We start from the raw sequence: 18,170 nt of genomic DNA, 5'->3' as shown, positions 1-18,170 counted from the left end.
AACTAATGTATTGTATTATCCCACTGTAATCCCTTATGCACTTTCAATATGACACACCCCAGGATCAGGTATATTAGACTCTCTTCCTTTGAAAAAATAAAATTTCGGTGGAGTTTGCATGTTTTTCCAGCGTTTGTGTGCTCTGGTTTCCTCTCATAGTCCGAAGACTATCTGTAAAATCGGTCCTGGTGTGAATATGTGTGTCTGCCCTGTGATGGTCTGAAGTCCCATCCAGGGTGTATCTCTCCATGTGCCTTGTTTTTCCCAGCATAGGCTCTGCACCATGGGGACCATGAATTGGAAAAGGAGTTTTCGAAAGTGATGTGATGATGGAGTATTTTTATTTGTATTTTCAAAAACATGAAAAGACACGTTCTTTGACCCCAAGGCCCTATCCTCCACCTACAGAATGTTTTATTTTTTGTGAATGTAATGATGTAATGATGATGTAATGATGAATTACAAAGAGACCATTTTTTCTTCCCTTTTCATCTGTTCATTTGTGAACTTATTCAGTGATATCACATGAGGCATCCCCTACATTCATGTTTTAAACCTTTACCATGAAGTACGGAGGTCCAGTAAGACCAAACTTGAGGTGCATTTGAGGATCATAAATATGGGATCTTGGTTCCAGATTGCACTTAAACTGGAGCATGTTTATATGATCTTAGTCCTTAAAAGGCTAAATTAGAGTTAGATTACATTTTTATTGATCCCATATTGTTGGCTGTTTTTATTGTGTCTTCAAGTTGTCTTGATTAGAAGATGACAATGAGTGTCAATAATCATTGTAAGCAGTGTATATGAGTCAATATAAACTCCTCTTACAGATTGTTTGTTCTAGGTCAGTGGCACTCATCTGTTATTTATACAGGATAATTTACTGTCTGCATGTCTTACTTTGGACCTGTCTACATTAAATGTGGTCATGTATATGCTCAGTTTTAAAGTTTTTTTATTTCCTTAAGTGCTTCTGTTTCTTTGACCGTTCCTAAAATTAAATTGATTTTCCTGACTGAAACCTTTGCCATACCAATACAAATAATTTTCCAGTTTCACACTATTTAATCTAATTAGTAACTTTCCATATAATAAAGCTAAGACTTACTGGTCTACAGTTGCCTACTCCCCCTTTCGGTAGACAGGTACATTTGTACTATAACTCCTCATTCACTCCTCAAAACTCCTTTTCTGAATGACCATTTGACCCCTGAAAGCTCCTAATGACACCAGTTACCAGTATGTAGCAGTAAACAGACAAATTTCATTGAGCTTTCTACTCATTAGGCCCTCAGGTACCTTATAAAGAAATGTGAGCCTCACGCTCGTTAGTGCAGGATTCAACGCAGCTCGTGAATACATTGAAATGTTAGCGCATGACAGATCAATCGTGTTTTATTAATGATGCAGTTAAAGCAAATCCTTCTGAGGACAGAACATATATTTACAGATAAAACAATGGCATATTGAAAAGTTTGGAGTCTACTAAAAGGGCTTCATAATCAAAGCAGGGGGTCTTGCCTTCCGTTAGTTTTACTGGTGTGTAATCAGGATATCCTGATTCAGGTCCAGACACAAACACGCATATTCTTCACAAAGCAGCAACAATACTTAAGATGTGAGGAGGGTGATTACATTTACTGTACTTATTAAATCACTGAATAAAATGGAACAAATAGTACAAAATATATATTTGAAAGCCATTAGGTGGTTAAACTTTCACTAAACTTCTATCAATTAAATGCTTAGTTCCAATGCTGAAAAAATGTATATTAAACATCACCCAACCCCAGCAGCGCTTCATTAACTTAGCTCGATAAGGCATCCTGGTTCACATACGAAAGATTTTTATAGAATGAAAAACCTTTAGGCTTTGTTTCTTTTTAGCTGTGCATCGTGCTTTAAGCACCAATAGTGAATTCACATTTAATTTAATTAAGCGCTTTGAGAAGCCACCTTTAAAGGCGCTATATAAAATAAAGTTTATTATTATTATTATTAATAGTTTAAGCCAGCAAACTCAGTGATTTCAGCCCTGCCACTGAGTGATTTGAATTGGCATTCTTTCCATAATTAAATAGCACACACTGCAGCTACTGTAGTTAACCAGGCTTGCCTGCAGCACTATATTTGGACTTGATCGTGGGATCAATAAATTAGGAGCGGGTGCATCTTTGAAATAGTTTTACAGGGTTTGTATGCTGTGTTATGAACTCCTCATGAAAACAGGGGAGAGAAACTTCTCAGTATTAACAACAGTTTCCCAGCTATCCACTTGTAGAGCGGTGTGTGTTTCTCTTTCAAAAACCAAGAGACCTTGACTGAGAAACATAAACATTACATCAACACCCTTATTTAAGAGCTGCACCCCTGACAGGGTTGTGTGTGATTAATGGTCTGCACTGCCGAGCACAAGGGTAGTGGGCATTGTAAAGGAATTCCATGTAAAATTGCCGGAAGGCTTTAACCGAATATCAAAGTTATACCCACTATTTCACAGCCTTTCCCAATTGGAATTCAGTACACTGTTCCTGGAAATCATTACCATTTCCAGGAGGGAGTGCAATAACCTTGTCTTCCTTGCATTCCTTACCCACGACCTACTGTATAGTGTTCAATATGACTCCTGCCCCCTAGTCATAAACTCAGGAATGGTGTGAATGAACTGATGTCTTAAACGTCAGTGTGAACCTTGTAATCTTTAGCTTGTTAAACCTAAAACTCTGCTTTACCCTTTTTAATTTGCGTATCATTCTCTTTTTAAATAACATCTCCAGCTGTTTGTATTGTGTACTCACAGTTGACAACAGTCATTCTTACATCTCACTTTTCCAACTACAATATATGTAACTCTATAGGCAAAAACGAGAACTGCTGAACAAGGTTCAGTGTCAAGCCTGTCCTGTAGCATGCTTCAAGCACTGTGGTGCATTAGAGGAGAAACAGCACCAGTTCAAGAAACATTGCGTCTCTTATCGACATCACTGCAAGTCTGCAGGTGTTCAAGAAGTCTCTGGAGTCACTGTTGTACCAAAAGACCACAGAGCTCAGCCAGTGCTCTGAAGAGGGTCTGTATCATTGAGGCACTGAGAGACTCTGCCTCTACAATGCTTTTATCATGCTTTCCATCTAGAATTGACATTGTTTTCAGTGTAATTTTTGCTATGCTCCTATACTAAATACTTTATTAGAATAAAGTATTCAAAGACCATGATTTTCTGTAGTTCAGGACACTAATATGACATGGCTCTTGAATGTCTTTACAATCAGATTCAGCATTTTGTAAATGGCTAAGGGCTCTGGTGTTTCTTGGTTTATGATAGGTTCATGTGGAAAAAGACAATCGCACAAAACAATATGAACGTATTATATTAGTATAACATGCTTGCTCTAACTGTAAACTGTTACTCTACTTGAATAAGTTTCAGGGCACCGATTTTATATAAACTGCTTTCATCTGTTTAGGGAGATGTTACATTCTAAATGCGAAAAGCTAACAAAATCATTTCTTTGACCATCACAAAAATACAGGCAGCTTTTGTATTACTGTTTTAACAGCCTGTATATTTATCTACTCCTGCAGGAATTTTGCATGCAGTTACCAGTTACCAGTGACTCCATCCTGAGAAAGACTTTGCTCTTTACATTTGTCACTAAATTAAAAACAAATATATGGTTATAATAAGTGAGTGAGATGTTGAGCTTTTCTTGATTCTATCAGCAGTTTTGTATTGGCGTTTTATTTCAGTTACTCATAGGAACACTATACATGTTTTACAAAATGGCGTGAAGAAACATTTCTGAGAATTGTTTATATGTTTTCATCAAAATGGTAGTATTACAGTTCGAGAGACTGAGCAGGAGTGAACCTGTCTCAGAAATGCACGAGTCCCATGTTGTCAATATATACTTTTTGGCACCCTGCTAGTTGTTGTTGTTAAGTTGTAGTTATTAAGCAATGAAATTGGTACCCAGGTTTGAAATTTGAAAACCTATCCCTGAATCAACAGCAATTTCAAATACCCTGTCCTGAGAGACCGTGAACAGCCTGCTGCATTCCAGTGTCTGACTGAAGGTGCTTCACTCACTGGCTGGGGAGATCAGAGGCCTCTGTTCACAGCCTTGTTTTAAAATGCAGCGTCTGGTTATGAGACATTCTGGCTGTTTCCTGGGCAACCTCCTCTGAGGGCAGCTAGGATAAATCCCAGCACACCTGAGGGAGACACAAGACAGACGGTCCCTGGAGTGTGTGAAAGAAAACAGAGATTGCCAAATCTCCTGTCCCAATAAAGGCTTATTTGTGATCTACCTGCATCACAGCTCTTTGTCTAAAAGACAAAGACTTAGGGGGCTTGTGTTTTTTACACAATATTCATTAATTAATCAATTAATTCTACATATTTGTAATATTCTAACACAAATTCCATATAATAAGCCATCCTGTAATGGTCATTCTTTAATAGCAAAATAGAAGTGAATTATTATTAACAATATTAAAAAAGTATCTCCAGATAAAATCACCAGTACTGGAAAGCATATCACTTTTCTCTGTGTGAAAAGAATGTTGTTTTCTGACTAAAATACTGTTTTCGCTACTGCATTTACTAGATATAGACAGACCTTTTCCTGGATTTAGTTTCTGTGAAACCAAAGATAGAATGCTACTGAATGCCACTGAATCGGTTTTGAATGAATTCATAAATCTTTCTTGATATCGCGTTGCAATGAGAAGTGTGATGCCAGTGACATATTTAACAGATAACCGGCTTAGAGGAAGGAGTCTGCCCACAACTCCTCATTCTTGTGCTACAAAAACAAGTCTCCAGCATCTCTGTACTGTATGTTGTTTTCTACTCTGACAAGCATATTGTCCTCGCATACCTTAGATGCATTCATAATGGAGCTGTTTTACAAGACATACGAGATTCCTCAAGAGTTTAAAGGCTGGTCTATGTGGAATGCTCCACACAATGCACAGACCTCATAAGAAAGCATGAAGCTTTCAGAAATCTGCACCAGTACTTCAAGGCACCTAAGACTGTGAAGCTGAGTGTTTTTCAGGTAAAGGCGTGACTTCATGAAAGAAGCAACAGGCCCCAACAGAAGATTTGTTTCCAGTTGAGCAGAGATCGAAAGTAATCAAAATGTAATTCCAAGAAAAAAAAACATTGTTACATAAAACGTCCAAAGCAATGTCAACTGTAATTAGTAATTGATAAATTATAACCCTTCCCCTGCACGATGAGTAACATGCAGCAGAAAACTCTCTCACATTATGCAATATATTCAACGTTCATAGTATACATCTGTGTAACTCATTATACAAAGTATTATAAAATGTGCACGTATGTAAAAAAAATCCATTGTAAGGGGGACTGTGTGCAAGACGATTTAAAAGGAAGCATTCCTGACAGCCTTCAGTCCTGCTTTGTCATCCAAATCTTTACGCACCCTGGGACTTCAAGATTCAAAATGACACCTTCCAAAGGAATTTGACGTTTCACAGAAAAGGATCCAAAAATGCGAAGAAAAAAAAGAACAGAACAGTGCAACCCTCATTGCAATCAGGTGTCAGCTCCACACAGATAATTCCCCGCAAATATATTTTGCCACGGTAACAATTCGCCGCTGGACCTTGATCTTAGTTGCTGCGCTCTTAACAGCGGGCGTTTTCCTCATGCCGAGCGAATAGTTTTGGAGCAGTTGCGAATGCACCCTAAGTGTATGGAGTTGGGTATGTTCTCTCCACCCCCAGCAGACCCGGTGTCGCCGTGCTGCGGCTCGGCTCTTTCTGCCCCACGGACCTCGGTAAACATGCAGCTTCCTGTCACAGTGAAGAGCGCGACTAGTGTGACCGACAGTGTGAAGCGCTGCTGAGAATCTTGTGTGTCTGAGGGGGGGATCGGGAAGCGTGAAATAGGAGGGGTGGCGGGGGGAGGGAGAGAGACTGTATAACTGTCGCTCTCTTCGCTTTGGAGAGCCAGTGCCTGTCTCAGGCGGTTATGAGCAAAGACGGTCCAAAAATGAGCTATGTGTCCACTTTAAGGATTAACCTGAAGCCCCCAGAAGACAGAGGGATACCGAGAGCCTTTGGCAATGGAGCTCCAGCCACGACTGTCTCCAGGAAAGCCCGAGCGGACGGCTCTTCTGCAGCAGGTAGGACCGTGCGCGGCGCTGGTTAGGTGAGGATGGAGCGAGCTGGCATGACGCGCGGGAGGGCTTCGGAACAGCAGCACGACTTCTGCGCTGGATTTGCAGGTCCATGGTGTCAAACTGCTGCAATTTCGTGTTTACTTTAGGGTTCGTCCACTTTTGCATGGGTAGTCTATAAAATGCAACCTCATTTTTTTTTTTAACCAGAAGGAATATTTTGCTTTAAGCATTATACATACTGTATTACTGAAATTCTGTGCACAGTGCTGGTTCTTCTTTAAATACGACGTACTGTATGGTTCAAAGTGCTGAAAAAAAGTTAACTGCTTTCACTTTCATTTTTCAATCTTTAAATAGAAGTTTTAATTTAGTTTTAAAAGAGTGCTTGGAATATTATTTTCTTTAGCAGTTGTTCGCAGACAATTTACAGAAAACGTTAATAGAGTTGTTATTCATATTGCGTATAGCATACATACAATATTGAGAGCTTTAATAAAGAATATCAGTTCAATTAGCTTTGAACATGTACTCGGAATCACTTTAAATGAATGAATGACGCATCGGACTCCTACCGTTAGGCATTTCTTAATTTTCTAGTATGCTGATATCTGAGATATTAATCAAGATTGAACTTTCTGCCTGCAATGGCTTCTTTATGTTTAGCAAGTCAAACACTTATAACCCTTAGCTCTTGTCTTTGAATGTACAGTTTTTAGAAACGAGTTCTTTCTGTGAGCTGAGGGAATTTGTGAAAGTACCAGCGTCGCTACAAAACTAGCACCAGTGTTCTCTAAACATAGATGAGCCTATGAACAGAGTGTGATACTGCCGCAAAATGTTAAAACTGAGATGATATGACTTACTAACATAAAACTGAAAAGAAAAACTATAAAGAAAAAAGGGACTGTACCTAGGGAGTAATTAAACATAATTTATTCTCCAAACGTTTCCTCATACTTAGATATTTCAGATCAAGAGGATCTGAAACAAAGCCTTTGTCACCAACCATTAACCTGTTCCAAGAATATCATGTACATTTTTGAAGGCTCTAGAAAAACATTTATTTCCTGTTTAAATGTTTCTTTTGCAAGTGGTTAATTATTATTGATGAAGACTGTGTTGCCAAAATGTTGAGGCATTATTTTAGTTGCTGCTGTGCTGAATTTAAGCAATGCCTAGATTGGACATCTCACATGACAAAATAATGATTATTTGTTTCTCTGTGTTCATACAACACACCTGCTAATCAAAATTCAAAACACACGCTGGCATTTCTTGGAAGTGTATGGACGATGTTATTATCTTCTTGGAATATGAAATTCTGTCCTGCGTCAGCATGTGCGGGCTGCAAAGAAGGCCCGAAGGAGGCTTCACAGCCGAATCTTTGCGTTTCCTTTCTTCTCTTTTCCACATGGAATAAACCTTTTACTAGCATGGCTGTCTCGCAGTGCTGGGGCCCCGGGTTCAGTTCTGGGCCTGGGGTGCAGTCTGTGTGGAGTTTGTATGTTCTCCCCATGTCCGGGGGCCCGGGTGTGAGTGTGTGTGTAACTGTGTCTATGTGTGTCCTGCAGTGGACTGGCGTCCTGTCATCTTGCGCCCATTGTTTTCTGAGATAGGGTCTGGCTCCCCCACCCTGAACTGGATGAAGTGTTTAGAAAATGGATGACTGGGTTTAAGGTTCCTGTAGTATTGCAAAGTGCTGCACTGGGGGCTTTGAGGGCTGCAGTTGGCTGTGTAATGTATTCTGAGGCACAAAATGAATACTCGTATTTTCCCTTTTATTCCTTTCCAATTGTTTAGTTCTTTATACATTCAATTTTACAACCCCCAATCCTCATACAAATATACAGACCTCCCTTGTAATTTCTGCCTCCTTTGAAACTGCATGTCCCCATTGCAGAATCACAGAGTTAGGATATAGGACAGAGGACTGGTGCAGATCCCACTAATCTTCCAACATTAGAATATCCAAGACTCCTAGCAAGATTTGGGGATCTGATGTCCAGCAAACTGAGAAAATCTTCAATGGGTTAAAACCCATCTACACCTGACTTCTCTGGCAATTTGTAACGTAGTCCTGGGAGAAACCCAATCACAGTTTACTAAACATACAGCTTGAATAAGAACCTGTGATATCTGCAGTACTGGCCTGATCTGCACTCTAGACTGAGGCCTGAACCTTCTGCAAACATGATTTTATATCCTCATGTCAAGTCAATGCACATACATTCAAAATGAGGTAACATGCAGAAAACAAAACGTGCATCTAATATCTGAAATTGATTAAACCACTTAGAAATGGAAGATTTGATCACTTTCATCCCCAGAAAGATGTATGTAAGCTGCTTTTAAATCATTATGATCTGGAGTAAATATCTGGTCATTCTTTAGACCAACTGTATTATTTTAAAGGTAAAATATGGGAGTCTGTGAGCATTAGTGGAAAGCTGGTACTGTATATTGACTCTTGAGATTTACATAGAAAAAAATGTTTCTCCTTGTCTTAAGCACTTGGCAACTTAAAGCCATCTGTAAACTTTAAAATATCACAATGCTCAGTAGCACCTCAGCACAGAAGGATTAGGTCTATGCTGCTTTTTAAAGTGTTTTTAACATGAGGGCTTCTGAGCATGTGGCAGTTTTATGACACACATGTTTTATTGGCACATTTCAGCTGCCACACTTGCCTTTTCACAGCACCCAACAAGCGTGTAGGATTTCTGCTAGTGTGTTGAGCTGCATTTCAAATTGTGATTCAGTTTTCAGGGAGGCAGGGTGAGTCCTAGCCTGGATTAGGCTCTGACTCCCCCACAACACTGTACTGGATGAAGGGGTTAGAAAGTGGAGAGGTGCATTAAAATGCTGCAAACATGTAACAAATTTGGAAATTCTAATAATATAACCTTTGAGTCTCATTTACAACATAGTGAAACAGATGCAGGAATTTGGTTTATTACTTATTACGCCCAATATATAGCCACCATTTGATGAATACTGCATTGTGTTTCATGTGCAGAGTAACATACTTACTGTTATTAGATTATCGTGCAAACGTAAACAATCTGTTGATTTTGGAGACTTAACCTGGAATTTTGGCACAGATACTGTACATGCCCTCACATTTAACATGTGACAGCTTTATTGCAACAAAGTATAGACTAGGTACATTATAATTAGTCAAAGTGACTGGATTGATTTCCTAAGAAAAGAAAATGCTTCAGACAAAAACAAAACAAATAAAAACATTTTCCATGGACAGTACACCTGGGATTCTTGTGGAATTGTGTAAGTTGTATATGCACTGTAGGAATGTGGAAAGTGACATGATTCCTGAATCCACAGTTTGTTTATCTCCTTTATAGGTTTCTTAAAGTGAAAGTGCTGTAGTTTCTCTAGAATCTTGGCACGGTCGTTATGTTCTTTTGCCAGACTTTGATCTAACCAATACTTTACTCGGCAATCGTGCTGAAATACGTATTTGAACCTTGACTGAAGATTAAAAATTTGTCCAGGATTAGTCCCTGATCTCAATGCTTTAGAAACACATTTCAGCCGAGTTTCAAAATTGCTTCACACCTGAGGAGAAGAGGTCAATTCATTCCAGCTGTATTCGGACATGTTTATCTAATTTTCTCAGAAAAAAACTATATAATTATAAACTATAATTATTATGACCCTATGGAACCAGAGTGGCTAAAACCGTCTAATTTCAATTGAAGAGAATGGAGGATGTCCTTCTGCTGTGTTTCAGAATAGAAAATGAACTGTTGGATGCTTTTACTGAGCTTTTAAAGAGAAAATGTTTTTTCCCTGCTTAGAGCACATTTTATGTATCAGACTGCAGAGCACAGAAATATGAATGGACCTCTTACAACTACTACTATCTGCTGAAGGCAGAGCAATGCAAAACTCTCTTCCATGGTTAATATTGTGCATTGTTGATACATAGTCTTGCAAATAACAACATTCTCATTTTGCCTGGGGAAGGAAGTAAAAGTACCTGTATTGTTGGTACAAAACTAAATAAACTTTGCTTAGTGTGGAATGAATGTTGCACAAAGGCTCATTTTTGCAAATCATTAATCAATGACCTCTTGTATGCCACAACTGAGGTTTTATCAAGATCAGAGTCAAATTAAGCACCAATACGTTTAAGAACTGAAATTGTTTATTGAATTGTTTAGTGTTTGGAACTACAGTATTACGGTAAATATCCATGGTGTTCAGGTGAACGAAACTCCAGCATATCTGGTTCTGTCACTTTATTTAAGCAGCTTTATTATGGTTAAGGGCCTACCCATTACACACTATAACACTATAACACTATTCCACTCTTTGGAGACTGTGTTACACTAATGCTTTTCTACCAAATGTTTGAAAACAACAGAGCTGTGTAATCATCAGTGGTGTCTGTTGGGAATTTTTCCCCTATGAGGCATATGAGGCAAAGGTGAAACTCCAGCAACGTAGCTCTGACTGGTGACGGCAGAATTTGTGATAAGAGAGAGAAAAAAAACAGATTTATTAACTACTTCATTTCTGTAGCTCAAAGATGTGCTGAAAGGCAGAAATATCCAGTACACCTTGAGGGCGCTCCGCTTCTCTCCTGTTCCTAGTTCCCTGTGATTATTCATGTCTTTCTGGTGTGTTCTGTTGTGTAGCCTATTTACTTCCTGCTTCTGCTCTGCTCCTTCGCTCAGCATGGAAAGTGCTACAGTATATGAATGCAGAGAATCATCTTCCAGGTTTCATTTACCCTAAATAAATCTAGTGAACACAATATAATCTCTCAACATTGAAATGAGAAGCTTCAGTGAAAATTCTGTTTTCATTAGATCCTTGTTTGGACAGTACGTTTTCAGTTTATACAGTTTCGGAGAACAGCACCGGGCAAAATTGACTAGGGTGAAAGAAGCTGGCCTGTGTGAGTATTTTCTCTTGTTTATTAGCAGTACAGCCGTGGGGTTCATGTTGCCTGGAATGTAGTTTCAGCAAGTGGCAGCATGTTTAATCATTAGCAGGCGAAGAGAGACAAAGGTTGACATTTGACTATTTAAGGTCTTCTCATACCATATGAGTTCCATTTAAGTTTGCATCAATTAGTAATAAACATTCATTCCCGGGAAAGACTGAAAAAAAAACAAGTAGTATGTTTTTGCTTGCCCATGTATGGTACATTGCTTTCTTTAAGCTGAGTGCTTAAAGTCAAATATTCACTGTGCACATTGTCATTTCACACTCCCCTGCACAATTATTCTGTTTTGAAGGTCTTGATTGTGGTTATTAACTGAACTGGTTAGTAAGACTGTAATGCCTGACCAAATTATGGACCACCTTTGCTCCTTAAGTTTGGCACTTCTGATTATATGCTATGTGAACCTCCGATAATTCATGGCAGAATTGAATTTCAAGAGCCTAGAAACAAAGTTATGAGGCTAAAGGCAAACTTCCAGTCCATTCGACTGGACTAGGTTTCTGTTAACATACAGTACAAGATTACATTAAAGCAGCCCGTCCTTCCCATGATTCATTGCTTTACTTCCCTCGTTGCTAGCAGGCCTGAGGTTGATTGTCCCTGTGGCCAGGTTGTTATGACCCCAGTTGGAATGGCATGATACAAGGAGAATTTCTGTTTCTTTGGAGACCTGTAAATAGCTCACTGGAATACATTTAGGTCTGGGATGCTATCTGCATTTTCTGTAATTTGGCAATAAAACAGAATTTGTTTTGAGGACATGCAATGCAGGACAGAGTGTTTCTCCACATTCTGCTGACAAGGTGTTGAGGTTCAGCCTCTTGAAACAGAAGCATAAGTTATAATCTTGTTTATATTAAAGCCAAGAACCAAAGTTCTAGGGAATACAAATACTGCCGTTTCTAACAAGTTGTGAAGTGGTACTGTGATTAGCAGGTTTCTTCGCTGGTGAGTGAAATCATTCTGTCACATGAAGAAATTGCGCTAAGTTATCCAATAGTCATTTTACCAGCTGTTATCATTTCGGTATGTGCAGTTTATGTGGAGTGATGAGTAAAGTGTGTCAGAGAGAGAGAGGGCTGTGCAGGTTTTCCGTAAATCCTTTGATTACCAGCAAGCTACTTTTCTTGTTGCTGATCACTGCTGCCAGAGCCCATCCAGGAAGCACAGGGAATGTGACAGGACAAGGGGTACAGGAGTGCACTTGCCATGGATGAGACAGTAATCTATGACATGGCCATGGAGGACGGGACAGTCCAGTTTAACTAGCATGTCGCTGGGAGGAGGGGTGCTAGTGTGGTGAGAAAATGCAAATTGCACGCAGAACTAACCACCACCCCACTGCACCATAGTGCAGATTTTATATAGAGACCAGGAGTGCTCCACGTTAAAGTGTCAAACTATCTACCAGTGGAGCAGCTAACCATGAACTTGTCCGGTGAAGGATTCAATAACCCTATTTTCAGCTGTGCTCAGAGTTCAGACATGCAGTTCAACTCCAGCATCTTTGTGAAAATCCAGTGTGAACAGATTATAATCTTAAAGCATACTGTAGTGTCGAGTTCCTACAAAGCTTCCTTCCTCTATTCTTTTACAGGCTGTTACCTCACCAGTCCCTCACATACAGTGCGCAGGGATCTGGGTTTCTTGAGCTGCCTTGTGTTCCGTCTTGTTAGAACATGCGATGTCTTCCGAAATTAAGATGCTGTAATTGAACAAATATTTTAAATATAGGGAAGTTTCAATTGTCCTGTTTTACTGATGACCCTGCATTACATTGAAAAGGTACCCACAATGAAAATGAAATCGTTTTCATCAAGATGGAGTGTATTTTTTAAAATATGCAACATACTGTAGTGTAATGTTAGTTTTAATAATATTTTATAGAGGTTTATAGAGAGTTAAATGCAGCAAATGCATCAGGAAGCAATGTACATCTACTTAAAAATTGATCCAAAATATTTAACTGCTCTAACCTTTGCCCTCCTGGAACTTATTAGGCATGGAGGACGGTTCTCTTTGGTCTGTCTGAATAAAGCTTTGGTGTTTGTAAGTAAGCAGTGTTAAAATTTAAGCTTTATTTTAGCTTCAAGAACAAAATAAAAAACAAATTCCACCCCCGTTATCAAGATTCTTCCAAACACTGTCAAGGGGGCTGTGCTCCAGAAATTAACTTTGTTTTTCATCTCAAGTCCAGTGAATGACTATACTGGGTTCACAATCTTAGGTTTCACTGTGCTGGAATGAGTGCAGGCCACCAACATCTTTTATCATCATTAGCAGACTTCAGCTCATTAAGGAGAGTAAAAGGCTGTTGTTGGGGTTAATGATCTGGGTGCTTACAGCCTAATAAGTAGTTTCTCTTCTGTTCCCCTTTTCCAGATCAAAGATAGCTAATTAATGAATTATAAAAGCTGTTTGTGTTGTGTGAACTGACCATATATGGCTGAAAAAGTCTGTTCACTTGTTCCTGGAAAGTTTCAGGGAGGTTTTTCAAACTGTCTCTATTTTTTCACAATACCCATCCTTGGAACACATTGTACAGTAGCTTCGTAATTGTCATTGGCTGCTTGCCGTTTCCCTTGCAGTCAATGCAGTTTTTATTAATGTTCTCCTGTTTGATAAAGTCAGATTTTTTTATTCAATTGAAAGTAGTATAATGAGTGAGATTAATGAGACTGATTCTGTGAGCTGCTGTGGTTGCTGTAAACGTTACAGAGGGGAAATGCAGTGGGTTATCTGCTACAGAAACATAACTCGAAAAGCCTCTCAAGAACGTCTCAAAGGCCACTTGGTGTGGCTGGAATGGTGCTCTGTTTGGATATTTTGTATGAGGTCTCAGAGATGTGAAGTGCTATTCAAATGTAGGGTCTGACTGTATGCTGTAAACTTCTGTGTCAGACTGCTGCAAAAATTTAGATAAACTCATTAGAGAAACACACATCTCAGAGCTAAATAACTCCTGGAGACTCTAAAACTAATATTTTGAAGGTAAAAAATCAGGCATTATTGCCTGTTTTGCTTATGCTGGTTATTAAGCATTAATCATCTCAATTGTATTTGTATTATTGCAGTGCTTGTCTTTGTCTTGCTTCATATCTATGTATATATTTGTCTGAACGGAAAAAAGTGTTGCTTCTGGAAAACATGTTTTGCATGGATGATGAGGAAGAGAAATCCAGAGAGGCATTTGTCAGCGTCACACAGAATTAGGCTCACATCCTTCAGTGATGGGCTTCAGAGCACAGTCCAGTGTTGACTGCTTCCTCAGAAGATTTTCTCTTTGTTTGCTTCCAGATGTGTTCCTAAAAATAATGATCAACAAAACAGACGCAGGGCACATATAAAAGTGCATACAAGACTACGAGAAACAGTCTCAAGGAAGATGGGAAATGTAGCATGGGAATTTTCTCTCACGCAGTGATGTTTTGATTACCCTTATTACTGCTGAAATTCAGGAAGGGATTTGTGGACATGCCTGTAGATGGTCATAATAAGCCGCACAGTAAGGAGTGTGTCCCAAGGAATTTGTTCTTTTCTAGTTGTATATCCTTAGTGCCACAAAATCCTTTGGGAACTTTTTGCTATTCATGAGGGAAATTGGAAGCGTCCCTAGACGTAAATTCCATTATCCAACTTCTTTCTCAATTGCTTAAACTTTGTCTTTGACGAGACTCACTTGTTTTCCTCTCCTCTGTGGGCAGTTTACTGTCCACCAATGGAATGCCCAGAATCCTGAACTCGACAATAAAATATATCAAGAGCGAAAAAAAAAACATTTATTTAACGTAGTATATGCCAGGCATATTTTGGCTGAAAGATTCAGTAATATCTTGAGTAAATTACTGCAGGAAATATTTGAACATTTCACTGCTTTTTATTCAGTGTTTGGGTTGCTGTTTGAGAGCTGTGTTCTATTTGGCATAACAGTTTCTCACTTTTGACATTATTATTATTTCTGCACAGAAAAGGACCCTAATAAAATTGCTTACTTTTAACAATTTCCAGAACAACGAGGCTTAACAATTTAAAAATATACCACTCACCTTTTAAACTTAAGAATATGGTTCATTGCATTAAATGCTTGCAAATGAAATATTTACAGAGGGAAAAGAAAGTCCCTTTCTGATGCATGCACTCTGGTTGGGATTTGAGTCAGTATCAAACCAATAGCAGGAAAATCCTCTCTGAAGAACAAAGCAGACCAAGGATCAAAGCTGCAGGTGGTAACATTATTTCACTAGCTGATCCACCTGTTTATCAACTATTCTATATGTACTGGAGGCAAGGTGTTGTCACTCTAACCATTACCTTTACTCCTTTGAACTGGTTTATTTTGAGTATTCAGTGGCCTAGTTCCCTGGTGCTGGACTGTAGCAATGAGAGATTTCAGTTGAAATCATCTGGACTTGCTAGTTGTCCTTCCTGAGACACGTATGCTATACAGTGAGTAGAAACATGGTGGAGTGGTTAGGGCTCTAGACTATAAAAAGGAATCTTATGGGTGTGAAACCTACAGTATGTACAGTAAGAGTCTGCTGTTACCCTTGAGCATTTACTGGAGCAGTATGTACGTCATGTTGCAAACATTATGGAAGGAAATTTCACATGATAAGAGCACAGACATTAAAGTTGTCACTGTCCAAGAGATCCTGAGGAACATTCTTGAAAGGTATACCATTTGCAGTGAAGGAGATCGAGGAGGAAAAGCACCACTCTTCAAAAGTCAGTTGAAGCTTCTGAGCTTTAATTTTCAACATGATGAGAGAGACAGTCTAGCAGAGAGCCTGAGACTGAGCTTGCTTTAAGGCCCAGTTTTAATGATTGGTTAAATGAGATGCATATTGGTGTTTGGAAGCGTTTTGCTGAGAAGATATGAAACAATTTGATATCTTTGCACAGCACATGTCCATATACACAAACACTCACACTTGTACTGCTTTACACACAGACCATTTCAGCCAGACCATGCAGCAGCTCTCACAGCTCAGATGTTTCTGGGTTATTTAATCAAACATTGCCTCTGTACGTCTTGGGAGCTCGATTCATACCATTCCATTAAAACATTGCTTCTGAAAACAAGCGCAACCAATTAGGAACAGCAATTTGAGTTGACAAGAAGTGATAACTTTGACTACTTTCTCAGAAAGACCTTGTTTTTCTTCTGGAGAGGATGAGTAGTCACTATCAAAGTCACAGAGTATTTATTTTAAGGAGGGAATGGTCTATCACCAACTCGAAGACACAAGTGGAAATTAAACGTAGGTTTATTAAGGACAGAAAACGGCTATTTGTTTATAAAAAATCATACAGTAGTTCTATAATTAATAACTATACAGCTACTGTACCTTGTTAGCAAACTGACAGCCTAGGTTTGATGTAATTCTTCAATTAAGATGCTACTAGCACTGAATAATTGGCCAGCTGGGTTATCTAGGTTTCACTGTTTGCCTAGTTTTTTTTTTTATTCAACAGGAATTAGCTGCTCGCTCCATACACAGAAAGATTCTTCTTGTTCTGTTGAGCTGGTGTGACAGGTGATGAGTAAGTGGATGTGACAAATAATTTAACTTCTTGGTTATTATGTAGAATTTAACATTTTGAAGATAAATGGCTTGACTAAGCACTGCTGGCCCTTGATAATGTTTCTGCTTTGCCCTAATTCCTTTTAAGAGCTCATTTTTGAAGCCCAAAAATTACCTTGAGAAAACATCCATTTCCCAACTTTTCACTGTTTTCTTTAAAGCAACTCCAGCTGCCGGTTTGCAGTTTGGTAGAGGAAGGTAGTTTATTTTCTTATCAAGCCTTTCAATTCATTAAGCTTTTGTAATCTTAATTGTCTGGTTTGTTTCAGTCCTAAAACTACAGCTGGCTCCCTATTTACAATTATCAGGAGAGCCTTTGTTGTGCGTTGTTTCATAAGTATAAGAGATTACTAATTAACGTTAACATGTTCTGAATGTTTTCCATATGGAGAAGTCTTGGCTTGTCAGAGTAGGGCTATAAGATTTCAGCAGTTGATGAGTTGGATGTATGTGCAAAAAAAATCTGTTCGGAATTAAGTATTAAATAAGAGGTAGAAAACACAGGAGGTTGCAAATGCCAGCATTTTGAAACATTGATCTTCTTGCATTGAGCACTCTCAGAAGCAGCCCTTGTTGCCTCTGTCTCTGTAAACATTTACACTTCATGTTTATCACAACTGTATCATAGCATTTGGCCTTTTGAGTGAGAAGGGTGAGGTTAAGAACATACTAAATGTGGGGTGTCATATAGTACCACTGCATTTTTCTATTTGTGATCAAAGCACAAAAGTACCTTGATGATTGTGAGAAACGATGGTTACCAGTTTTGTGATAATTGTACCCATGATGAAAAACCACAACAGTTTCTATTTGGATCAGCTAGGTTATCATTGTAAGTGATAACAAGCAAACAGTTCGATCAGAAGTTTCAGTTAGCCAATCAAGAGGTTATTTAGATAGTCACATGGGGTTCCCAAGAGCAGGCCTGAGAAAGCCAGCTCTAACAGATAGCTGTTTCTTCCTCTCACCTCCACAGAGGACAGAGGCTCTGATCGTACCCGCTGGGAGGCCCCTGTGTTCACTCAGCCCCTGAAAGACTGCTCTGTGGATGAGGGCTGTGACATCAGGCTCAGAGGTGTTATCACAGGAAGTCAGCCCCTGTGTATATCCTGGCTGCACAATGGTTAGTATGCTTTTTACTGTGATGATGGCTCTGATTTGCAGTGTGGGACGTCATGCACCATTCATTCGGAAACTGACCTGCACTTGCCATATGAAAATGAAAGAAATGGCCGAAAAAGCCACAACACAAGTTTTCTTTTGATGTCCACTGACCTTCCGTGCGTCATTTTGTGTTTTTGTTCTTTGTTTATCCATCCATTTTCTTCTTCCAATTCAGGGTTGCAGAGGAGCATCGGGTGTAAGGCAGGGTACATCCAGGTCAAAACACCAGTCTGCCGCTGGGCACACAAAGACGCAGAATTCAGATCTGTACTTTTTCACCTTAAGGAACC

The 18,170-nt window shown here is 39.1% G+C and overlaps 1 protein-coding gene across 1 annotated transcript in view; it reads left to right on the top strand.

Annotated features, from left to right (window-relative positions):
* Positions 1-18,170, top strand: part of mylk5 (myosin, light chain kinase 5) — a 56,969-nt gene that overhangs the window by 16,781 nt on the left and 22,018 nt on the right. Inside the window, exons 8-9 of the mRNA XM_015361977.2 lie at positions 6,050-6,159; positions 17,693-17,839. Coding sequence (XP_015217463.2) covers positions 6,050-6,159; positions 17,693-17,839 — 257 coding nt within the window. The remainder of the gene's footprint in view (positions 1-6,049; positions 6,160-17,692; positions 17,840-18,170) is intronic.

This window comes from Lepisosteus oculatus, chromosome 28, assembly GCF_040954835.1.
Source record: "Lepisosteus oculatus isolate fLepOcu1 chromosome 28, fLepOcu1.hap2, whole genome shotgun sequence".
In the NCBI taxonomy this organism is placed as follows: domain Eukaryota; kingdom Metazoa; phylum Chordata; class Actinopteri; order Semionotiformes; family Lepisosteidae; genus Lepisosteus; species Lepisosteus oculatus.
Note: the sequence above shows the minus strand (reverse complement) of the source record. Positions and strands in the feature narration are given on the sequence as shown.